This window comes from Scatophagus argus, chromosome 7 (assembly GCF_020382885.2).
Source record: "Scatophagus argus isolate fScaArg1 chromosome 7, fScaArg1.pri, whole genome shotgun sequence".
Lineage (NCBI taxonomy): Eukaryota > Metazoa > Chordata > Actinopteri > Scatophagidae > Scatophagus > Scatophagus argus.
The window spans coordinates 11,536,268-11,554,429 of NC_058499.1; the positions used below are offsets into that span (position 1 = coordinate 11,536,268).

An 18,162-nucleotide genomic window follows, 5' to 3' on the forward strand; every position below is an offset into this window, starting at 1 on the left:
AACGTCACTCTGATTGACTTTTTTCGTTCCAGTATTCCTGCTATGACGTGTCTGCCTTTTTTTTTTTCTGTGAATTTAATTTTACACACGAATTCTAGCATGGCATCCTGCATGAGCTGGAAATGAATCGTGACAGTTCCCCCCGAGTGGTTTCTCTCCTCCCCTCTTTTAGTCTAAGCTGACTGAGCAGCATCAGATATGGCTGACATTCTGAAGAAGGGGAACACAAACAAACTGTCTGGGAGGAGCCCTGTCGAGGCCACAGATACTCTTCCATTATCCCACATTTGTGTTTGCAGCATACTGGAAGCCTTCGCGTTTGGTATTTTTACTTCATAGCTGAACTTGTTTTCTCTCAGTGAGTCATAGTTGCATGCATGGTGTCACTTAGGCTTCTCTGCAAACTTTCTTCTTTTGAACTTGGAAATTTACTCAGAATGGACAACAATATGACACACTATATAGACAAAAGTATTGGGCCACCGAACCATTACACCAACAATAAAGTTCCTTGATTCCTTGATTCCTTGATTGAGACTTTAATGACATTACATTGTAAATACATAGACAGCTTTTCAGCTAATTCAGATTCCACTCTTCTGGGAAGGCTTTCCACAAGATCCTGGAGTGTTTCTGTGGGAGTTCTTTCCCATTCATGGAGTAGAGCATTAGTGAGGTCAGGCGCTGATGTTGGACCAAAAGGCCTGGCTCACAAAGAGGTCAGGACTCTGTGCAGACTAGTCAAGTTCTTCCACACCAGCCATGTCTTTATGGACTTTGCTTTGTGCACCGGGGCTCAGTCATGCTGGAATATAAATTGTAGTCGTGAAGTTGGAAGCATAGCAAAATGTAATGCTAAAGCATGAAGATTTCCCCTCACTGGAAGTAAGGGGCCCAGCCCAGCCCCTGAACAAGAGCTCACGTGAAGAGGTGTGTCTGGATACTTTTGTCTATACAGTGTACGAGTAACAGACACTAAGGCTCAATAGTAAAAGTTCATGGACAAAACAAAAGTCTTTTTCATTTTTTTTTTCCTTCTTTTTTGTTAGTCACCATTATCAAGCCTAAAGCATTTACATTGCTTAAATTAACCTGGTGACTTGCAGGCTTTTTTCATAGCTTAACAAACTGAATGTAGCATTATTATTTATTCTTTTTCATACTCACCAGTTAGTTTAAGTCATTGCATGTCTCTGACAGAAAAGTGCAGCAGAATTTCAGCGTGCCTGCATGTTTTCTCAGCCTAAGATTGTTAAAACAGATTCACTATAAGAGTAACTATGATATTGCCAAACTGTTGAGTTAGAGGCCAGTTTCATCTTGCTTTGTTTCCTGAACTTGTAACTGTTCATCGTTTCTTCAAAATCAAATATTTCCACAATTTGGATTTATTCACAAGAGGTGAGTAAATATTCTCATTGTCTTTTTTGTCTTTTTTTGCTATCATCTGCTTTTAAGGCATGCCTGAATCACAGTGATATAGATGATGTTTTTACTTTGAGATTGTTGTTCATTTAAATGCTGTATCAATCCAGATTAATGAATTATTACACCCCTAGTAAGAACAAAATATGAACTTCCTGTAGAAAATACAGTAAATCAAAGATTATATATGGTATAGATTTACCTAATGTTAGTTTTAAAGCACCATGATTTTTATAAAAAAAACATGCATGACTAAAAAGACTGTGCCCCTTTCCTGGCCTGTAGCAGATTTATTACAGGTCTTTGCAGTCCAAGAGATGACAGATCCTTTCATTTAACAGCAGCTACTTGTACTGCAGCAGAAGCTTGGCCGAGGAGGAATGCTACCCATCTTCAATGGAGCACCTGCACCTAAAATATTTGACCTTCATACAGCTGGAATTTGACTCCTTGAATTAGTAAGTACGGTGAATATTGTGAATTTTTAGCAGCTTACACCGCTCTCACAGTCTCCATTAACTACAGAGAAAGTTTAAATAGAATTACAACTGACACGGGGACACTTCTGTGTGATTTACACCCTTAATGACAGATTTATCTCCACACACAACTGTGTGAGTCAAGGGTCACAGCCTCGTTGCAAACTATCCATCAAGTAAAATACTGTGGCAGTCGCTGTACAATGGTTGAGGTTGTCCACCTGAGCTTACTAATATACCAGTTTGAGTCTTAGGACTTCCAGTATAAGTCAGTGGAACATTACAGCAAATAAACCTAGCAGCAGTAGGCCATTGACCTGGCTTGGGTTACAGCTTGGGTTGCACCCTCCCAGTTCCTCCTCTCCGTTCTTGCTATGCTTAATGATTATGCCCCTGCATGGAGCTATCTAATCCCAGGGGAACCGTCTGAAGGAGCCAAGGAGTTCTCTCTATATTTATCTGGATGATGTCTGCAGAAATCTTCAGATGGTATTTGACAAGGAGAATGCCAACACCATGCTTCTCTGAGGTTCACTCACTGGCTGTACACTGAACATGGAGGGAGAGCCACCCTCAGTGTTCCCTTGCTGTTCTGCATCAGCTGTAATCATTTCAAATGCAAAAGTTTTTTGTAAAGAGCAAGCATTTTGTCACTTTTAGATCAGACAGGCATTCTGACCAACATTCAACAGAGGCAGAGATCTTTCTCTAATGCAACATTTTTGCCATGAGAGCATTTTAAACGTCTCCTGCAAGGACCTTCTTATGCAAACATGATTTCAGGCTCAGCAGCCAAGTAAAGCTCTGCTCCTCCCCTAGCAGCAACTGAGGAAAACCGGGCATTCCTTATACATAGTGGGTTGTCACTGTAGGCCCAACAGATTAACTAATACAGTGTTACGGTATTAGTATCAAGATGTTTGCAAAGGCTGCTCATTTAAACTGGCAAGAGGACAAAGTGCACTACGGCATCAAGACCGTGGAGTTATAAGTCTAAGCATCCACACTGCCATAAAAATCTCTCATGGTATTAAAGTAAAAGATAATGATAGCATAGAAAATGTGGACATGAGTTCTGCTCACTGCCACACCTGTCTTGCTCAGCTGTCGTCTCATATAGACGACTGAACCGGGATACAGAGACGATTGGGATTTCAACATGTCAGATCTATCCAGGAAATGGACAACAGTTGTCTGTGTTTTTTCACACTCAGATTCACTGTATGTTGTGAAGAAGTAATTACTCATAAAGTAAAGTCAGATGACAGCCCCTCAGCTGTTTTAAACACACGTAGCCATCTGAGGACAATGAATTCTTGTTAGCAAAGATTTAGGACAGAAGAAGATAGAGCAATCACAAAACACAAACATTTATTTGTTCATAGTTTATATTGTTCCCACAAGTAAGTTCTATACTTTTTCATGTTTCGGTACCAATTCAAATGCTATGAAATGTAAATGGTAGGACACAGGCTTTCATCAGTTGCTCTGGTGGGAGGCTTTAAAGGCCTTGAGAAGCAGATTTTTTTTTCCAGAGAGCACAAAATTATATGTCTGGAGACTTTTTTTCTTCACCTCAGGGTCCATGAAAAAAAAAAAAAAAACGCTCTCTGGATGTGTGGTATTTTCAGAACGCCACCACAGACTAAAAACTGCCTCAAATATTAAAAGGCTTTGTTATTGCTCTTCCCTTAACACATATGTCGTGGGGAAATAAAACTAAACTATGCTTTATGCCATTTAGCTCTATCCTAATGTGCAAGGGCCTTTAAATTTCCAATGGGATGTACGTCAGAACGCAGCAGAGATTTGTGACTGCTGTAATCAAAGCGAGCATATTGGGCCCCGGGTTATTTTTTAACTGTGCCAGTATGTCAAAGGAAAACATCATAATGGAGCTTATTTTCATTCCCAGCATGCCACAGCAAATCCAGTATGCCATCACAAACCTCCACTGAGTTCATTAACTGAAAATGTTGCCGTAGATAAGTAAGATCTAATTGCAAATCAGTGCTTTGCTGTCAGTGGTAAGGACGTAAATAAGAGGAGGAATTCTGAAAATATCAAATTTGACTTAAAGTAGGGCTTAATGATATGTCTGTAATATCTGGTTTGATAACAAGGGCAGCAGCTCCACTAGAACTACATATATGATGGCATGTTGTTCACACATTTTCCTTTATTAAAGGAATAATAATTATTATTTTAAAAAACTCCCGTGATTTGGATTTGATTGTTCGACCCCATTCTACAGTATCAAATCTAGAAACATTTACAACTATAGGCATAGTACAGCTTATTTTATAATATGCATGCATATATATATGAACATTCAAATACAAATGGTAAACATTTTTATTAAAGCAAATTACTTAATTTGAATGAAGGCAATCTTGGAATACTCCATATTCATTTTCATTGCAATCTCCAAACTTTATTTATTTATTTAGGGGTAATTTTTTTTTATGCTTGTGCAAAGCAGGCAGATAGTAGACCAGAACTGTGTGACCAATATTTTTCAATGACATTCACAATTATACATATGCCAGTCTAACACGGGCTGACCTGCGATTATCCAAATGTTTCTATTAGTGTGCATGTCAATCAAAACATAAGACAAAGCTGATGTGTCAACTACCAGGGCAACACTTTCAGTTATAGTAAAACAATATGACGAGAACACTGTGAACGTCATTCCTGATGTCACGTTTTATCACTGACTGAATGAGTCCTGTATACTGAGCAGCCACTCTGATTCTACATGAACCAGTCTGCCCAGCTATAAGCACCAATAATGTACAAAACAGACCAAAGCCTGAGCGAGAACCGGCTTATTTTAGGGAACATATCTAATAGCATTAGACCTTGGACTCTTGGCACAGAGTCTTGGATCCATATTACAGACTAAAGCAGGTGTATGTAAGAGAAGGCGAGCCTAAAAATATCTCTGAGGAGACTTGAAGACACTCAGTGTGTCCTCAGTCGCTGCAGTTGTGGTGCGGTTTAGCTTGTCGTTAGCTCAGTGCATTTTGATATGATGTTAACATTTTAGAAATCTTAAAAAGAGGATTATAAGATCAAATAATTAACTTACAAGTTACATATTATTAGATCATAATATGTTGAATGTAATATAGCACATTCTTATCACTTCAGATTTAAAGCCGATAATGAATGTACTGCATATTATATACAATGTTCTTCTTTACTATTTGGTAAAACAGTTAGCATTTCTCAAATGCTCAGTCAATCAGCTGCTGATCTGCTGTAATCAAAGTATAAAACCCATCCCGGCTGGCCGGTGCTGGATGCTGTGCTGCCACAGTCGAATGACATATCAACAGTTTACAGGGAGGATATCCGATACATTATCAGGTAAACACTTCCCTGTCTTGAGCCCCCCAGACTGTGAACAATGCCTCGAGGGCTTACCGAAAGCATCTCTTCTCAGGCAGCCCACTTGCCTTGAGCTGTTAAGACTTATCCCAGAGGATCTTACACTCACTCACACACACACACACACACAGGCACTCACAGACACCAGTGGCTGCAAGTTGACAAAAGCCTGGTCAAACTGTTATTGCAGCTGCCTGTGGTCCCACTCCCAGCCTGTCACAGGGTCAGATGAATAGGAGAACACTGTCACTGTGAAATCAGAAAAGATCATTTGCACGAAAAGCAAAGACATCCCAGATTTCAGTCATACTGAAAGTTGAACAAACTCAAAAGGCGCTCAGCAAAGAGGTGCTGCTTTTAAATGTGTTGCCACAGTAGTAAAACAAACTGTCCACAAGTGACATTTATTGATCATCCAGTAAGAAATGTCATCTGCATCTTCTCTGTACGTTAAATGGCTTCTGTTACATCAGGAAGCCCTTCCTTGGTAGCTGCCTGCTTGTCCATCACACCCCATATAAAGGCGTATCAAAAGTCAAATGTTTGGGAGCAACGAATCGCTGAGCAGATCCTTAAAGAACGCCCGGGCACCCACACACGCCTCCTCCAAAAAAGTATTGGATGTCCAAAGGAATCTAGTCACCCCCCCGTTGAAAGTACATATTTGACAGGGCACAGTAAGGCAGAGCCTGCACTCCAGCTTAGCGTTCAGTTAGGCACAGACGCCCGAGCCCCTCTCTCCTCTCCTTGGTTTTCATTTGGACGTTTTGTTGGTGCAGCCGAACAGCAATAAGCAGCCATGGATGCCATCAAGAAGAAGATGCAGATGCTCAAGCTCGACAAGGAGAACGCCTTGGACAGAGCAGAGCAGGCTGAGTCAGACAAGAAGGCAGCAGAGGACAGAAGCAAACAGGTCGGCTGACTTTTTTTTTCTTTTCTTTTTTTTTTTCTTTTATGGAAAATCCCAAAGATCCATAGAAAAAAGCAGGAATACCAGTAGCATTACAAAGCTGCTGCCCTTTCAATGGATCGCCTTCTAAATGCGGATAATTACTTTCATGGATAATCCCAAACAAGGACTAAATTAAGAATAACTCATCCTTCTTGGGTGCTTTTTTCTCTCTTTTCTCATTTGGATGTTATGAATCCTCCTCTCAACTGCTCAGGCAGTTGGTGATGTAAAAAAAAAAAAAAAAAGCGTAGAAAAACACGCTGATGAGATGAAAATGTAAATTAGTGAGAAATATTGTTTGATGATAGACTGAATGGTTGCATGTTTATTTTTTATGTTCTGTTTAACTTTATAATGTCTTTCATATGCATGTGTAGTTAGAGGACGAAATAAGAGAGTTGGAAAAGAAATTGCGTGTTACTGAAGACGAAAGAGATAAAGTGTTTGAGGAGTTCCAAACTGCTGAGGAAAAGCTGCTGACCGCTGAGGAAGTCGCCACCAAGGTATCTTATACGACCGTGCATGGACTCTCCTAACTTTTCTCTTCTCTCTTTTCCCTGTCCTGTCCTGTCCTCTCCTGTCCCGTGTGTGTGTGTGTGTGTGTCCCTCTGTGTGTGTGTCGCTCTTGCGCCTGTGCGCGCTCACGCAACCTTCCTCGCTCCCGTCTCACCCGCTGATCACCTCTGAAACTGTCCGCGCTGCACTGAAACTCGCCTCAGCTTGAGGACGATTTGGTAGCTCTGCAGAAGAAGCTGAAGGGAACTGAGGATGAGTTGGACAAGTACTCCGAGGCTCTTAAAGATGCCCAGGAGAAACTTGAGCTGGCTGAGAAGAAAGCCACAGATGTAAGTAAGAAAGGGGATTAACAATGGCAGCCGTCCTTGCACCACGCTTCCTCACATCTTCATTCTCTCATCACTGTGAGTGTGGGAAAATTCAGCAACACCACAGAGAAATAAAGATCTCACTTCTGTGGGAGTTCACACTGTCCTCATTTATTATCTGTGGTATGATTTGGCTTTTGCGTGGGTAGGTTTCACACACCCATGTATCTTAAAATTGACCATCAAAGTCTAAAATGAACTTTTTGATCAGATTATGGTTGGATTGAGATCAGTGATCACATGTAAACTTACAAGCCTGCCCAAGGAAAGTCATATTGGCTGTTTACACATATCACATATTTTACCCACAGGATAACTAATAACATTAATACTTTATAATGTAGCATAATTCGGTGTTCTTGGGGGTCCCAGATGTGCTCAGTCTTATCCGTCTTTAAATGCAGTCTGCAAGTCTTTTTTCGGATTGAAGAGTAAAGTGGCCCAGTGCGCAGCCTTCCCAAGAGTGCGGAGAGCAAGCGCCTGGATAAATATAGCCCAATGCTTTATATGGTCAAGATAGAGCTCAGATCTGCGGGCTGCGCTCTTTGCTTACCACAGGAAAAGAAAAACGTCATTTACCATCAGAATGTCCCAGGCAGCACAGTAATAATAATAATAACGATACAATCAGCAGACAAGTTAAATAAGTGATCGTTTAAAAATATTTTGTTGCCTTTTACCCACACCTAATGCCCCTTTTCCACATAAACACGTGGCATGTAGACTTTGGCATTTTAAGGTAAGGTCACGAAAAATGTTTAGGTCTTCATTCACGTTTGTTTTTTCTTTTTTTCACTACAAACAAAGCCGTTACTCAATCAGATGAATCAATTGGCAGTGGGGCTAAAAAAAAAAAAAAAAAAAGTTACCTCTAGGAAAACTCGTTGTAATAATCCTTTAACTGGATTCCTCCTGAGATTTAGGCCGCGGTGTGATTATGTTAAAGTCTAGTGAGTTTTAACCTCTCACATTTGATGCTGTATTTTATACCTTATAGGCATTTAGGCTGTAGTTTTTTTTAATACTCCTACATTTAAGGAGGTGGACGTGGTCCAGAAATGAATTTAACTACTACGTAGTGTTTTATGGTCTTTTTTTCCCCTTTCGTATTCTTGGAGGGATTTTCTGCGATATTTGCAAAGTCCAAAACGTAGCCTGTAATTACCGTATTCAGTGAAGACTTATTGAATGGCCTCAAAGTATTTTACTGCCATGTGTAGTGCTCACAACTGACCAGCAGAGGGGGCTGTGGCGCCATTAGTTCCCCACAAACGTGATTATTACAATGTGTAGACCGGGTGTGCTTTTGTCATTAAAAATACATTGTTTCTTTATATCAATTCACTTTTCAGATGTTATTATTTTATGGGACAATACAGCAGATTTCCACAGCGAAATCTCGCACGAGCCTGTAGGATATTTAAATCTAAGGCGTATTTTGAAATCAGAGGTACTTCCTGGACAAATAGCAAGCATTGCCGAGTGCGTCTCCAGAAAGCTTGCGCGCAGCTCTCATCACAATCAAGCACGTCATCTCGCTGCTTGACATTTTCTCGGAAATTGTGCTACAGCTCGTAGCCTTCTTCTTTAAGAAAAAAAAAAATAGTTGCTCAGTGAACAATGGCCGGAGCTACGTCGCTGGAGGCCGTCAAACGAAAGATCAAACTCTTGCAAGAGCAGGCGGACGGTGCTGAAGAGAGAGCCGAGAGACTGCAGAGGGAGTTGTTTGCGGAGAGGAAAAGCAGGGAACAAGTAAGCATGTTGACTAGCCAGAGAAGGAGCTGCTTAGAGTAGCATCGTCTAGTTTGCCTTTCCCGTGTTATGTTTACACGAAGCGGTCTGAACTGATGCACGGGGGGAGACGGCGAGGTCTTGGCTCTTGATGCTCTGCAAGTGTTGCAGGCTGGGCTTGTACACGTTTCCGTGCAGCGTCGCCTCCAAAGGGGCTCTGCTGGGGTTTGATAGCCTGCCGCACTTGGCTAAGCGCTTGTAATTGGTAACGTTAGGCCGCCGATGCCCAAGTGAGCACACATTGCTCATCGTGTCGGTGTGTTGCCTCATATTCCTGCTTGTGTTTCACGACGAATCTCCTTTGATGCGCTTGGGTCCCACTCAACCTGCTTTCCAGGAAGTTCCGTTTATTCTGTTCTGCAGGCACGCAACGTTTGATTTAATTATTTTCGCGCAACCAGGAAGTTACGAATGAAGTGTGGCAACATTTTAAGGTGCCACTGTGAGCTTGTGCTATTTGACTTGCCCATATAAGGACAACAGGTTTTCTACTGCTTCAGAGAGCGAGTTCCCTCCGTGCGTGTGAATATGGTGGATGTTATTCAGAAATAAAACTTCAAGGGCTTATCTCAGGCTGAGTCTGACAGCTTTGCTATTCATGCTCATCAACCGTGAGGTGTTTTAAATGGAGCTGTGAAACCATTACTGCAGTTTATAAACTCTGAGCAACTTCCCTGTCAACCCCAGATGCACTTTGGTCCATAGACTTGAAACTGCAGGGGACAGAGGAGTTAGTCCCACCTCTGTTTCCATTGTGCATAGTCAGGACAGTGCAAGTCTCGTACCTGCTCAATATCCAGATATCATAAAACAGAAGTAGCTACAGGAATCGAAAGGGCCTGCTCATTCAGATCCTTAAACATAGACCAATATGTTGCAAATATGACCCGTTGGGTTAATTTAAATGTCTTCGACAGCTGTGAGTACTCCTCTGCACTTGTATGTGTAGCTTGCAAGCTGCCAGTTACACTATAATGGCCTTTGACTTGAGCCTTGTTAATATTCTCCCCAGGGACGAGCACTTAGGCAGCGGATTCAAGCTACTGTCGGCTTGGGACATTGTTATCATTATACATAGTCAATAAGGAGCACATGCAAGCCTCCTGAGAGGGCTTATCCTCAGGTGGCACATGAACACACTTTTGAGATTACACTCGCACCCACAAACACATACAACTCTACATTCTTTGGGCTGGCATGTATGTGCGCGCATGTGTGATGGTGTATGTTAAAGGTGATCCTGACAAGTTCCTCTTCTGTCCCTAGGCTGAGGGAGATGTCGCTTCCCTTAACAGACGTATCCAGCTGGTTGAGGAGGAGTTGGATCGTGCTCAGGAGCGTCTGGCCACAGCCCTGACCAAGCTGGAGGAGGCTGAGAAGGCTGCCGACGAGAGCGAGAGGTGGGTCCCGATGAGCAACGCGGACTCAGACCTGCGAGCTCTGTACTCCTGCTCTCTTGCTGCAGATTTCAGGCTGCGGGGCCCTCAGTGTGGGGTACAATCAGAGCCTTTGTGCAGCACAGCTGGGTGTTAGACAGTTCACAGTCAGAGCAGCTGTGTCAGACAGTACAGTCATTTTTTCATCACCTCCTAAAATCTGTAGTTTTTTTTTTTCCTTCTTCAGCCTTTCGCCTGAGAAGGATTTACTAAAGATTTAGCAGCCGACACGACTGAGTCCCCAGGGAGACCGTAGGCTGTCTCTCAGGTCCCGATTCCTAACATCCTTGGACTGTTTGTTCTCTCACACAGAGGCATGAAGGTCATTGAGAACAGGGCTATGAAGGATGAGGAGAAGATGGAGCTGCAGGAGATCCAGCTGAAAGAGGCCAAGCACATCGCTGAGGAGGCTGACCGCAAATATGAGGAGGCGAGTTTTCCAGCCACAGTCATTCAGTGTGTGACGGGCTTCTTGCACTTATTGATTATAAGTGGATTTCCAAGATGTGATTATTTATCTCAGCAGATCTTAATCTATTAATCTAATCTATTAATTCCATGTAGTTTTCTTATGTTTAAAGGACAACTTAGAAAGCATTTTACCATATTGCATTTTGCTTAAAAAGGTGTAAGATAACACTTAATTTACTTACAGGCAGCATATAAACATTTAATAAATGCTTTGTAAGACAGTGCAATGTAGTTTTAAAGACATATGAGCATTCATTAATGTATTTGTCAACAGTTATAACTGGACACCTGTTAGTGGAGGCTGCTTTATATGCAGATAATGGATACAGTCAAACACATTTGTAACTACATCCAAATTTGAATAAATTTTAAATGTAAATACTGCAAATACTTGACAGTTCATGACATGTTCATGGCAGGCTTATAAACAGTAAATGAAGGCGGTTAAATTGAGTGTCAACACGTCTCGTTTCATCATGCCAGAGCGGCTCACTCTCACTGTTAACCGCATCCTAATTGCGTCACAGTCATCAGGCGTTTGTTGTGTTGTAACACTTTGTTGTGCTACGCCTAAAGGTGGCCCGTAAGCTGGTCATCATTGAGGGTGACCTGGAGCGTACAGAGGAGCGCGCTGAGCTGTCAGAGAGGTAAGATGTTTCAGCCTTCACGTGCACTAAATCTGCACTCACACTTGCATGTTCACCCGCATTTCAACGCTTTGAGCACCAATACACAAAGCGTTGGACTTGTTTCAGTTTGAACAGTGTGTGTGTGTCCTGTGCCCTTAACGTGCTATGTGCTGATTATTTGCATGCTCTCCGTGGTTTGAATGGTTATGGCTTGCGCACGTACGCCACACCCACTAACAGAGAAGCTCGGAGAGCGGAGGATGAGCTAAGGGTTTTGGAGCAAAGCATGAAATCACTAAACTCCACAGTCATACAGGTACTACAAGTAAAAACTAACTCTTCTATCTTTGATTAGTGGCTCTTTCCACTGTCACTCAGGCTGCTCAGTCTGTGCCTTGCTCTCTGTGCTTGCTCTTTTCTTCTCTTATATTCTCTTACTCTGTGTACATTAGACTCTTTCATGCCTCCAACATGGCAGTGACTGTGCAAGAATAACACTTTTAACATAAGCATGATATATAGATGAGAAGATACCCTTTACCAAATTACTGATTTCACTGTAACACACTAGTGTTTGTGCTAGCCACACTGCTATTCTCACATTCCTGCTCTGTTAAGGCACTTTTATGGTACTTTGGGTTCCCTCCTCATTTTAATCCCTGTAGTTCTTATTTATTTTTGTTTCATCTCTCCCTCTTTCTTACTTTTCCTCTTTTGTGTCCACCTCTGGTTTCGTCCACCCTCGCTTCCCTCCTTTTTCCTCCATCCCCTTCTTCTTCTTCTTCTTCTTCTACTTTGCAACTTTATCCCCTTGTTTAAAACCCTAGCAAATGCTCTGAGCTTGAGGAAGAGTTGAAAACTGTGACCAACAACCTGAAGTCACTGGAGGCCCAGGCTGAGAAGGTAAGCTTGACCTTCTCGCCCAGCGCATGCTGCCAAACCCCTCGACTCCCCATTAGACTGTGTGGAAGGGGAGCGTAAGAGCCTGAGAAGCCCAATCTGTTCACTTCAGTTTTGTTTTATTATACATATCTACGTAAACGTATTAAAATGTGTGGACATTGAGAGCATGACTTCATGCTCATGTGTTTGACATCTGTTGTTGTTTTTGTCCCACAGTACTCACAGAAGGAGGACAAGTACGAGGAGGAGATCAAGGTCCTCACCGACAAGCTGAAGGAGGTAACGTTTCACTCCACCTTATCTGGCATCCAGGATTATTTATACAAGTCACAGGTGCTGTGTAACATGGACTGACTCATAAATCTGTCTCCGCAACACAGGCTGAGACTCGTGCTGAGTTCGCTGAGAGATCAGTAGCCAAGCTTGAGAAGACCATTGATGACTTGGAAGGTATGGTTTTTTTTGTTTGTTTGTTTTTCCCCCCAGAAATCTCTTAAGGCCATTCGCTCTTGAACTCTGTTTCTGCTTCCCTTCTTTATCTTATCATGGTTCAACAAAAGCATCATACTTTTGTTGGGGTCACCTTAATCATTTCTCTCATAAGTCTAGTTGGGTCAATTTTGATTTTCAGTCTCACAAAGAATGGCTTTGATGTTTATCAGAGATATCAGGCCTTTATGTTGACTTAGTGAGGGCCAAGTGCTCAGAGCGATATGGCAGTGAAATACATGGTCCATTTCTTCATGCCTCTGGTTTTCTTTTTCTTTGACTTTTGTTGCACATTCTATCATTTTCTGGTGTAACTTTGTTTTCCTCTTTCTCCTCTCTCTGTTTTCAATTTTTCTGTCACCTTTTTGCCGTCTGTCATGGTCGGGATGCTTCGCTCTTCACCTCCTTGTCATGTGCTCCTTCACCTTTGCTCCCCTTCACTCTTGCCCTTCACTCCTCCCTCCCCCGCACCCCTGGCCCACCAATAGATGAGCTGTATGCCCAGAAACTGAAGTACAAGGCCATCAGCGAGGAGCTGGACCACGCCCTCAACGACATGACTTCCATGTAATTTTCAACTTGTTGCGCCTGCTTGTCCCCCCCACCCCCCTCCTTCTGCATCTCTCTTGCCTGCACACCAACTGCATCACCTCCATCGTCTCTGTTATATTTCCTTGTCGAGATCTAAACTCTTGTATCAGTTGCTACGTTTAAAATGGTTTCGCAGCTATGGTTTTGATATAGTCTTAAAGTTTACTGTCTTAAAACAGACATCATGGTATTCCCTCTGTGTCACTGAAATCCACTTGCAATGATTACAACAGTGGTGTCATCCCACACTTGTTCATCGGTGTGGTTATGGTGATAGTTTATGCCGCCTGTGTATCTGTATCTTTGGTGTTTGAGAATACTGTAAACAGGACTGTAGAAGTGCATGAACGTATCTCAGCATGAGTTTACATGTCTTAACTTATTGTATTACTTTCTTTGTGAAAAGTAATCAGTAGTAACTTTTTTCCGGTGTTGTAGTTCTCTAATTTGGAAATAATCAAGATATTTTGACACCTTAAGCCACGCATGCAGGTTGTCTGTGGAAATGTCTTAGACTGTATCAAGGAAGTGTTTCAGTTCGCTTTCCATAACTCAAGGTTATGAGTGTCTTCCCGGTCTTTTTCTACTAACACGGTCTACTTCTGTCGCGAAGAAAGGCCCATCTGTCCAACCTCTGTTGAAGGTTACCTGTCACACTTTAGCATAACTGCGGCTGAGCCCCCAGTTTTGCTAAATCAGTGTTGTCCCTCATCATTTTGGTCATACTGTGGGAGAGTGATAAGGCGCACCACAATCTGTCTGCTCCGGCGCTGCTCCTCGCATTGTAGCACAAAGGTCTCCTTGTAATCAGAATGAGGAACTGGTCCGACCTCCAGTCTGTGTTTGTCAGCGTGCTCCGCCTCACAATGCATTCCCGTCGTGCATTGTGGTTTTGTAGTGTTGTGTCATGACTCGTGTGGTTCTGGTGTATTATGGTGCTGATCTAAAATTACCGTAGGTCCCACACCGACCTCCCTGGTTCACTTTACTTCTTCTCTCCCACACAGATAAATTTTTTACACCTCATCAAAGACGTCTCCTTCCGGCTGAGCGGCATCTGTCTGCTCTCTCCAGCCTTCTCTCCATTTTCCCTTCCCCCTCTGTCTTTGCTTTCCTTTCCTTTCCTCCTCATGTTTTCATCGTCACGTCAAAGTTAATTGCATCCCATCTCTTGTACAGAATCCTAGAATCTTTCTGCGTTGTGTAAAAAAAATAAACACCCTTCCTTCTATGTAAGCTGTATCTCTTTACTCTGTTCTTTATTTCTTTTTCTTTTTAATTTATATTTATTTTCAAGTGGCTCTAATTAAACCAGGAAGCCTTGAGTTTATGTTTTTGATTTTGTTTCTTTATCGCCACAAACCATTAGTGGAACTTTACCCTGCCTGCCTGGGTCTAGTTTTATAGATTTCTTTTATTTTCTTCATATATTGTCCTGTAAAGCTGGGGTATTAGGAATATCATAGTAGTGCTTTAAGCACAGGAACCTAGAGCAACTATAGCTGACTGAAAGCTGAGCCAAGTTGTCTTTTCTCTGAGCATTTGAGACTGATGAATGTGAGCACTTTTTCAGCATTTAGTACCATGACAGGAGGAGCTGACTGGAACGATTTGAGAACTGGAGGGAATTAGTGTTGGATTGTTAGCATGGAGACTGCGGTTAAGTTATTGAAATGGGGGAATACAGAACAGTATGTAAGATTTGTTGAGCCTCATCTGGTTGCTGGAGAAATTGGATGACACATGGGCTTTGTATGACTCACAGTATCCTGTCAAATATGTGAATAAAAATACCGTAACACATCCTGAGTGGTTTTATTAAAGTCGTTCCCATAGATTGAGAGAGTTAGGTAGAAGTGAGATCTCATTTCATTATCTTTTTCTATTTGGAAACATTTGATAAAGAAAACTATGACCTAGCAAAATTCATTGTTTATTTTTCTATTTTGTTGCCACACTATTCAGTTTCATTTTAAGTTAAAGGTTTTCTGTCGTGGTTCATTTTAACCTCTCTGGGTTAAACCTGCTCATCCTCTGTTTTCCTTCTGCACTCTGTCTCTGCCTTGCTTTACCTGTTGCAGACAAAAAAGAAAAAAATCTAAAGCGTGATCTGCCAAATCAAAATATTGTTTGATCGTGTTATTTAAAGGCCATTTGCATATTGTCAAGATTCATCAGAAAGATTAAAAAAAGTCTACAGTGATCCGTTCAAGAGAAGGTAGGTGTCAGCGGGCATTCGTCTTTTCCTAATTTCCTCTCATTTTACTGTCCTCTCTCTGTTTTTCAACTTGCTTTCTGACTGCAAAGATCGCCTCTACCAGCAACTTGAGAAAAACCGCCTTCTCACTCGTGAACTTCGCGTGGCCTTGAATGAGGACTAAATTGTGTGAATATTTTAACCGTTGGTTACGCTTTTGTTTCTGATGTGTGTATGACAATCTGACCCCAGTGTAAGATCCAGTGCTCTTCTCTTTGAAATTGTGTTGTTTGTGGAAACGTAATTCAAATATAGTGAAAATCAGGGATTACCTCAGATTTATCATTTTCTAGTCTTACAAGCTAGTGTTATAACATTATAACATGATCCCTTTTTTATGGATTGTTGTTGTGTTTATGTGCAACAATAAGAACTTTTTTGTAGACTGTAACCTGTTTGCATGGTTGCTTGCATATCGTATGAATTTGTTCACTCATTGTGCTTCTCTAGTTTTCTGCCAGCAAAGTGTTAAAAAGCAGTCATATTTTACAACTGACATGATGTAACCAGCATGATTGTTAATGCAGGCTAACCAACTGACAACTGACTGAAATTAAAACTTCTTCATTTGATGTTCTAACAGAGAAACTGTCACATGCTAAAGAAGAGAACCTCGATATGCACCAGATGCTGGACCAGACTCTAATGGAACTGAATAATTTGTGAAAGCACAGTCTGACCCCCTCCCTCCCCACATGCACTGTGGTTTTGGCTTTTTCTTGCACCTTGCTTGCCATAAACCCCATCTTCTCGTACCTCGCCCAGTGGTGGAGATCAAAACAGCCAGATGCTTTTCCTATCGCACCGTCCTGCCTTCAGCAGAACTCGCCCGAGGAGCAAAGCTAAGGGGAAGTAAAGCTTAACTTTTTCCTTTGATGAAGCTTAAACTGAGAAACAAGATTGTTTTCGCAAGCCTGTTATGATCTTGAAATGTTGTCTGCATTTTGCAATCCTTGAGATAGGGTTTTTCTTTTCTTTTTCTTTTTTTGCCAAATCATCTGGTGAAATGACATGTGCCATTGGTTACAAAGATTGTTTTCTACATCTGCATTGAAGCTGATCTGGTACGTTCCTTTCCACCTTGATTATGCACATACCAAAGGACAAAGTGGAGAAATTTTGCACTTAATTAAACCTCAACATTATGCACATTTTGCATTTCAAAAGACAAACTTAGTTCAAAAAGAAAGAAATTTTCCTTGAGTATACATTGGCTACGCCTGTCTATATGTATACTGGTGCTACTGTATCATCAAGCAATGACCGAAAATGCTAATGAATTACAGTATATTTCTAGTTCTCTTTAAAATCATCGTTCAAAATTTGTTCATCTTGTCTACAAAGAATGATTTCAGTCATCTGGTTGTGCATTATTTTAGCATTGTATTAATGTAGATGTTTCAAGTGTTTATCATATTTGAAATGTACAAAATATGAATATGAATAAAAGCACGTTTTGAAAGTTTTCTAACTTTGTTTGTGGTGCATGCATAGCTTTTCTGTCCGTCATAAAGGTGACCTACATTTGAGGTCTTTAAAGATTTTAAAGTGATCGAATAAAACTTGACGCCATGCAAAGGAAAGGAGAAAACTTATTTAATAGAATTTATCTCCTCCCTACAGGCATGTAAAATGTGTTAAATGTAAAGAACAACTGGAGATCTGTTTAATTTGACGTTTCATTTCATTACTTCTGTTTTGTTTTTGTTTTTTTATTTGCTTTACAATCAGTTTGGTTTGTGTGGGCTTGGAATTTGACAAAAATAAACTTCACGTGTTGACAGCTGCTAAGTAGTTGGTACGACCTCTGCAAAAGTCCTTTGTTGCACCAATGAGGCGATAAGAGTGTGTGTGTGTGTGTGTGGTAGGGGGGGATTAGGCAAGTAATGTTTATTGTTATGGTTAGGTGATGGTTATGGTAATGGAAACACGACTGTGTGTGTGTGTGTGTGTGTCTGCTCCTTTGGGTAAAGTGTGAGTTTATATCGTGAAGGGTGTGGAAGTTGCCACTCTTAGAATCAGTGACATGTCTCAAAACATGACACTAATGTAGGGAAGAAAATAATTTACAAGAGCCCTTATTTACAAAATAAACAATATAATAAAAGACTTCAAAAGCAAAACGGCACCCAAAAGACCCACACTGACTGTATGTCAGTTTAATTACGTCCTTAATTTGTTGGGGAATGTTCAGCTTTATGACATGTTGTTCTTGTAGTTTCGTTTTTGTTTGGGTTACAGTTGAGCTTACGTGCTCCATTTCACCAAATAAAGTCAGTCAATTTGTCAAGGACCACCTGGAGCCATTTTGCATTAGTTCATCAGTAATAGTCTGGTCTCTGAGCGATCAGATGAACAGGTGATCCTTCTTCTTCGCTCGATTTTTCTGAATCTTGATTTGATTGGTTTGGTCTGGTTCGACGATGCCAACAGGAAGTAAGTTGTTGTTGTTGAGTGCC

At 41.4% G+C, this 18,162-nt stretch overlaps 1 protein-coding gene across 12 annotated transcripts; it reads left to right on the plus strand.

Annotated features, from left to right (window-relative positions):
• The first annotated feature begins 5,968 nt into the window (after nucleotides 1-5,968).
• Nucleotides 5,969-17,174, plus strand: tpm1 (tropomyosin 1 (alpha)). Of its 12 annotated transcripts, none has more exons than XM_046395325.1 (10): nucleotides 5,969-6,213; nucleotides 6,630-6,755; nucleotides 6,972-7,097; nucleotides 10,194-10,327; nucleotides 10,676-10,793; nucleotides 11,411-11,481; nucleotides 12,291-12,366; nucleotides 12,583-12,645; nucleotides 12,747-12,816; nucleotides 16,287-17,174. In XM_046395325.1, exons 1-10 carry the CDS (start codon nucleotides 6,100-6,102, stop codon nucleotides 16,367-16,369), a joined length of 981 nt encoding a protein of 326 aa, XP_046251281.1. In that variant the 5' UTR covers nucleotides 5,969-6,099; the 3' UTR covers nucleotides 16,370-17,174. The 12 variants fall into 12 exon arrangements, with proteins under 12 accessions (XP_046251281.1, XP_046251272.1, XP_046251275.1 ...); XM_046395318.1 differs by lacking the exons at nucleotides 6,630-6,755; nucleotides 12,291-12,366; nucleotides 16,287-17,174 and adding exons at nucleotides 11,704-11,779; nucleotides 13,344-13,422; nucleotides 14,454-14,682 and having other exon boundaries at nucleotides 5,972-6,213; XM_046395314.1 differs by lacking the exons at nucleotides 6,630-6,755; nucleotides 16,287-17,174 and adding exons at nucleotides 13,344-13,422; nucleotides 14,454-14,682 and having other exon boundaries at nucleotides 5,975-6,213.
• Nucleotides 17,175-18,162: the final 988 nt, after the last annotated feature.

Bases quoted from the DNA above. Each gene is read 5' to 3' on its own strand.
- tpm1 (XM_046395325.1), top strand. From the start codon at position 6,100: ATGGATGCCATCAAGAAGAAGATGCAGATGCTCAAGCTCGACAAGGAG. The intron at 7,098-10,193 runs GTAAGTAAGAAA...TTCTGTCCCTAG, and splicing joins CTGAGAAGAAAGCCACAGAT to GCTGAGGGAGATGTCGCTTC. The intron at 11,482-12,290 runs GTAAGATGTTTC...TTAAAACCCTAG, and splicing joins CGCGCTGAGCTGTCAGAGAG to CAAATGCTCTGAGCTTGAGG.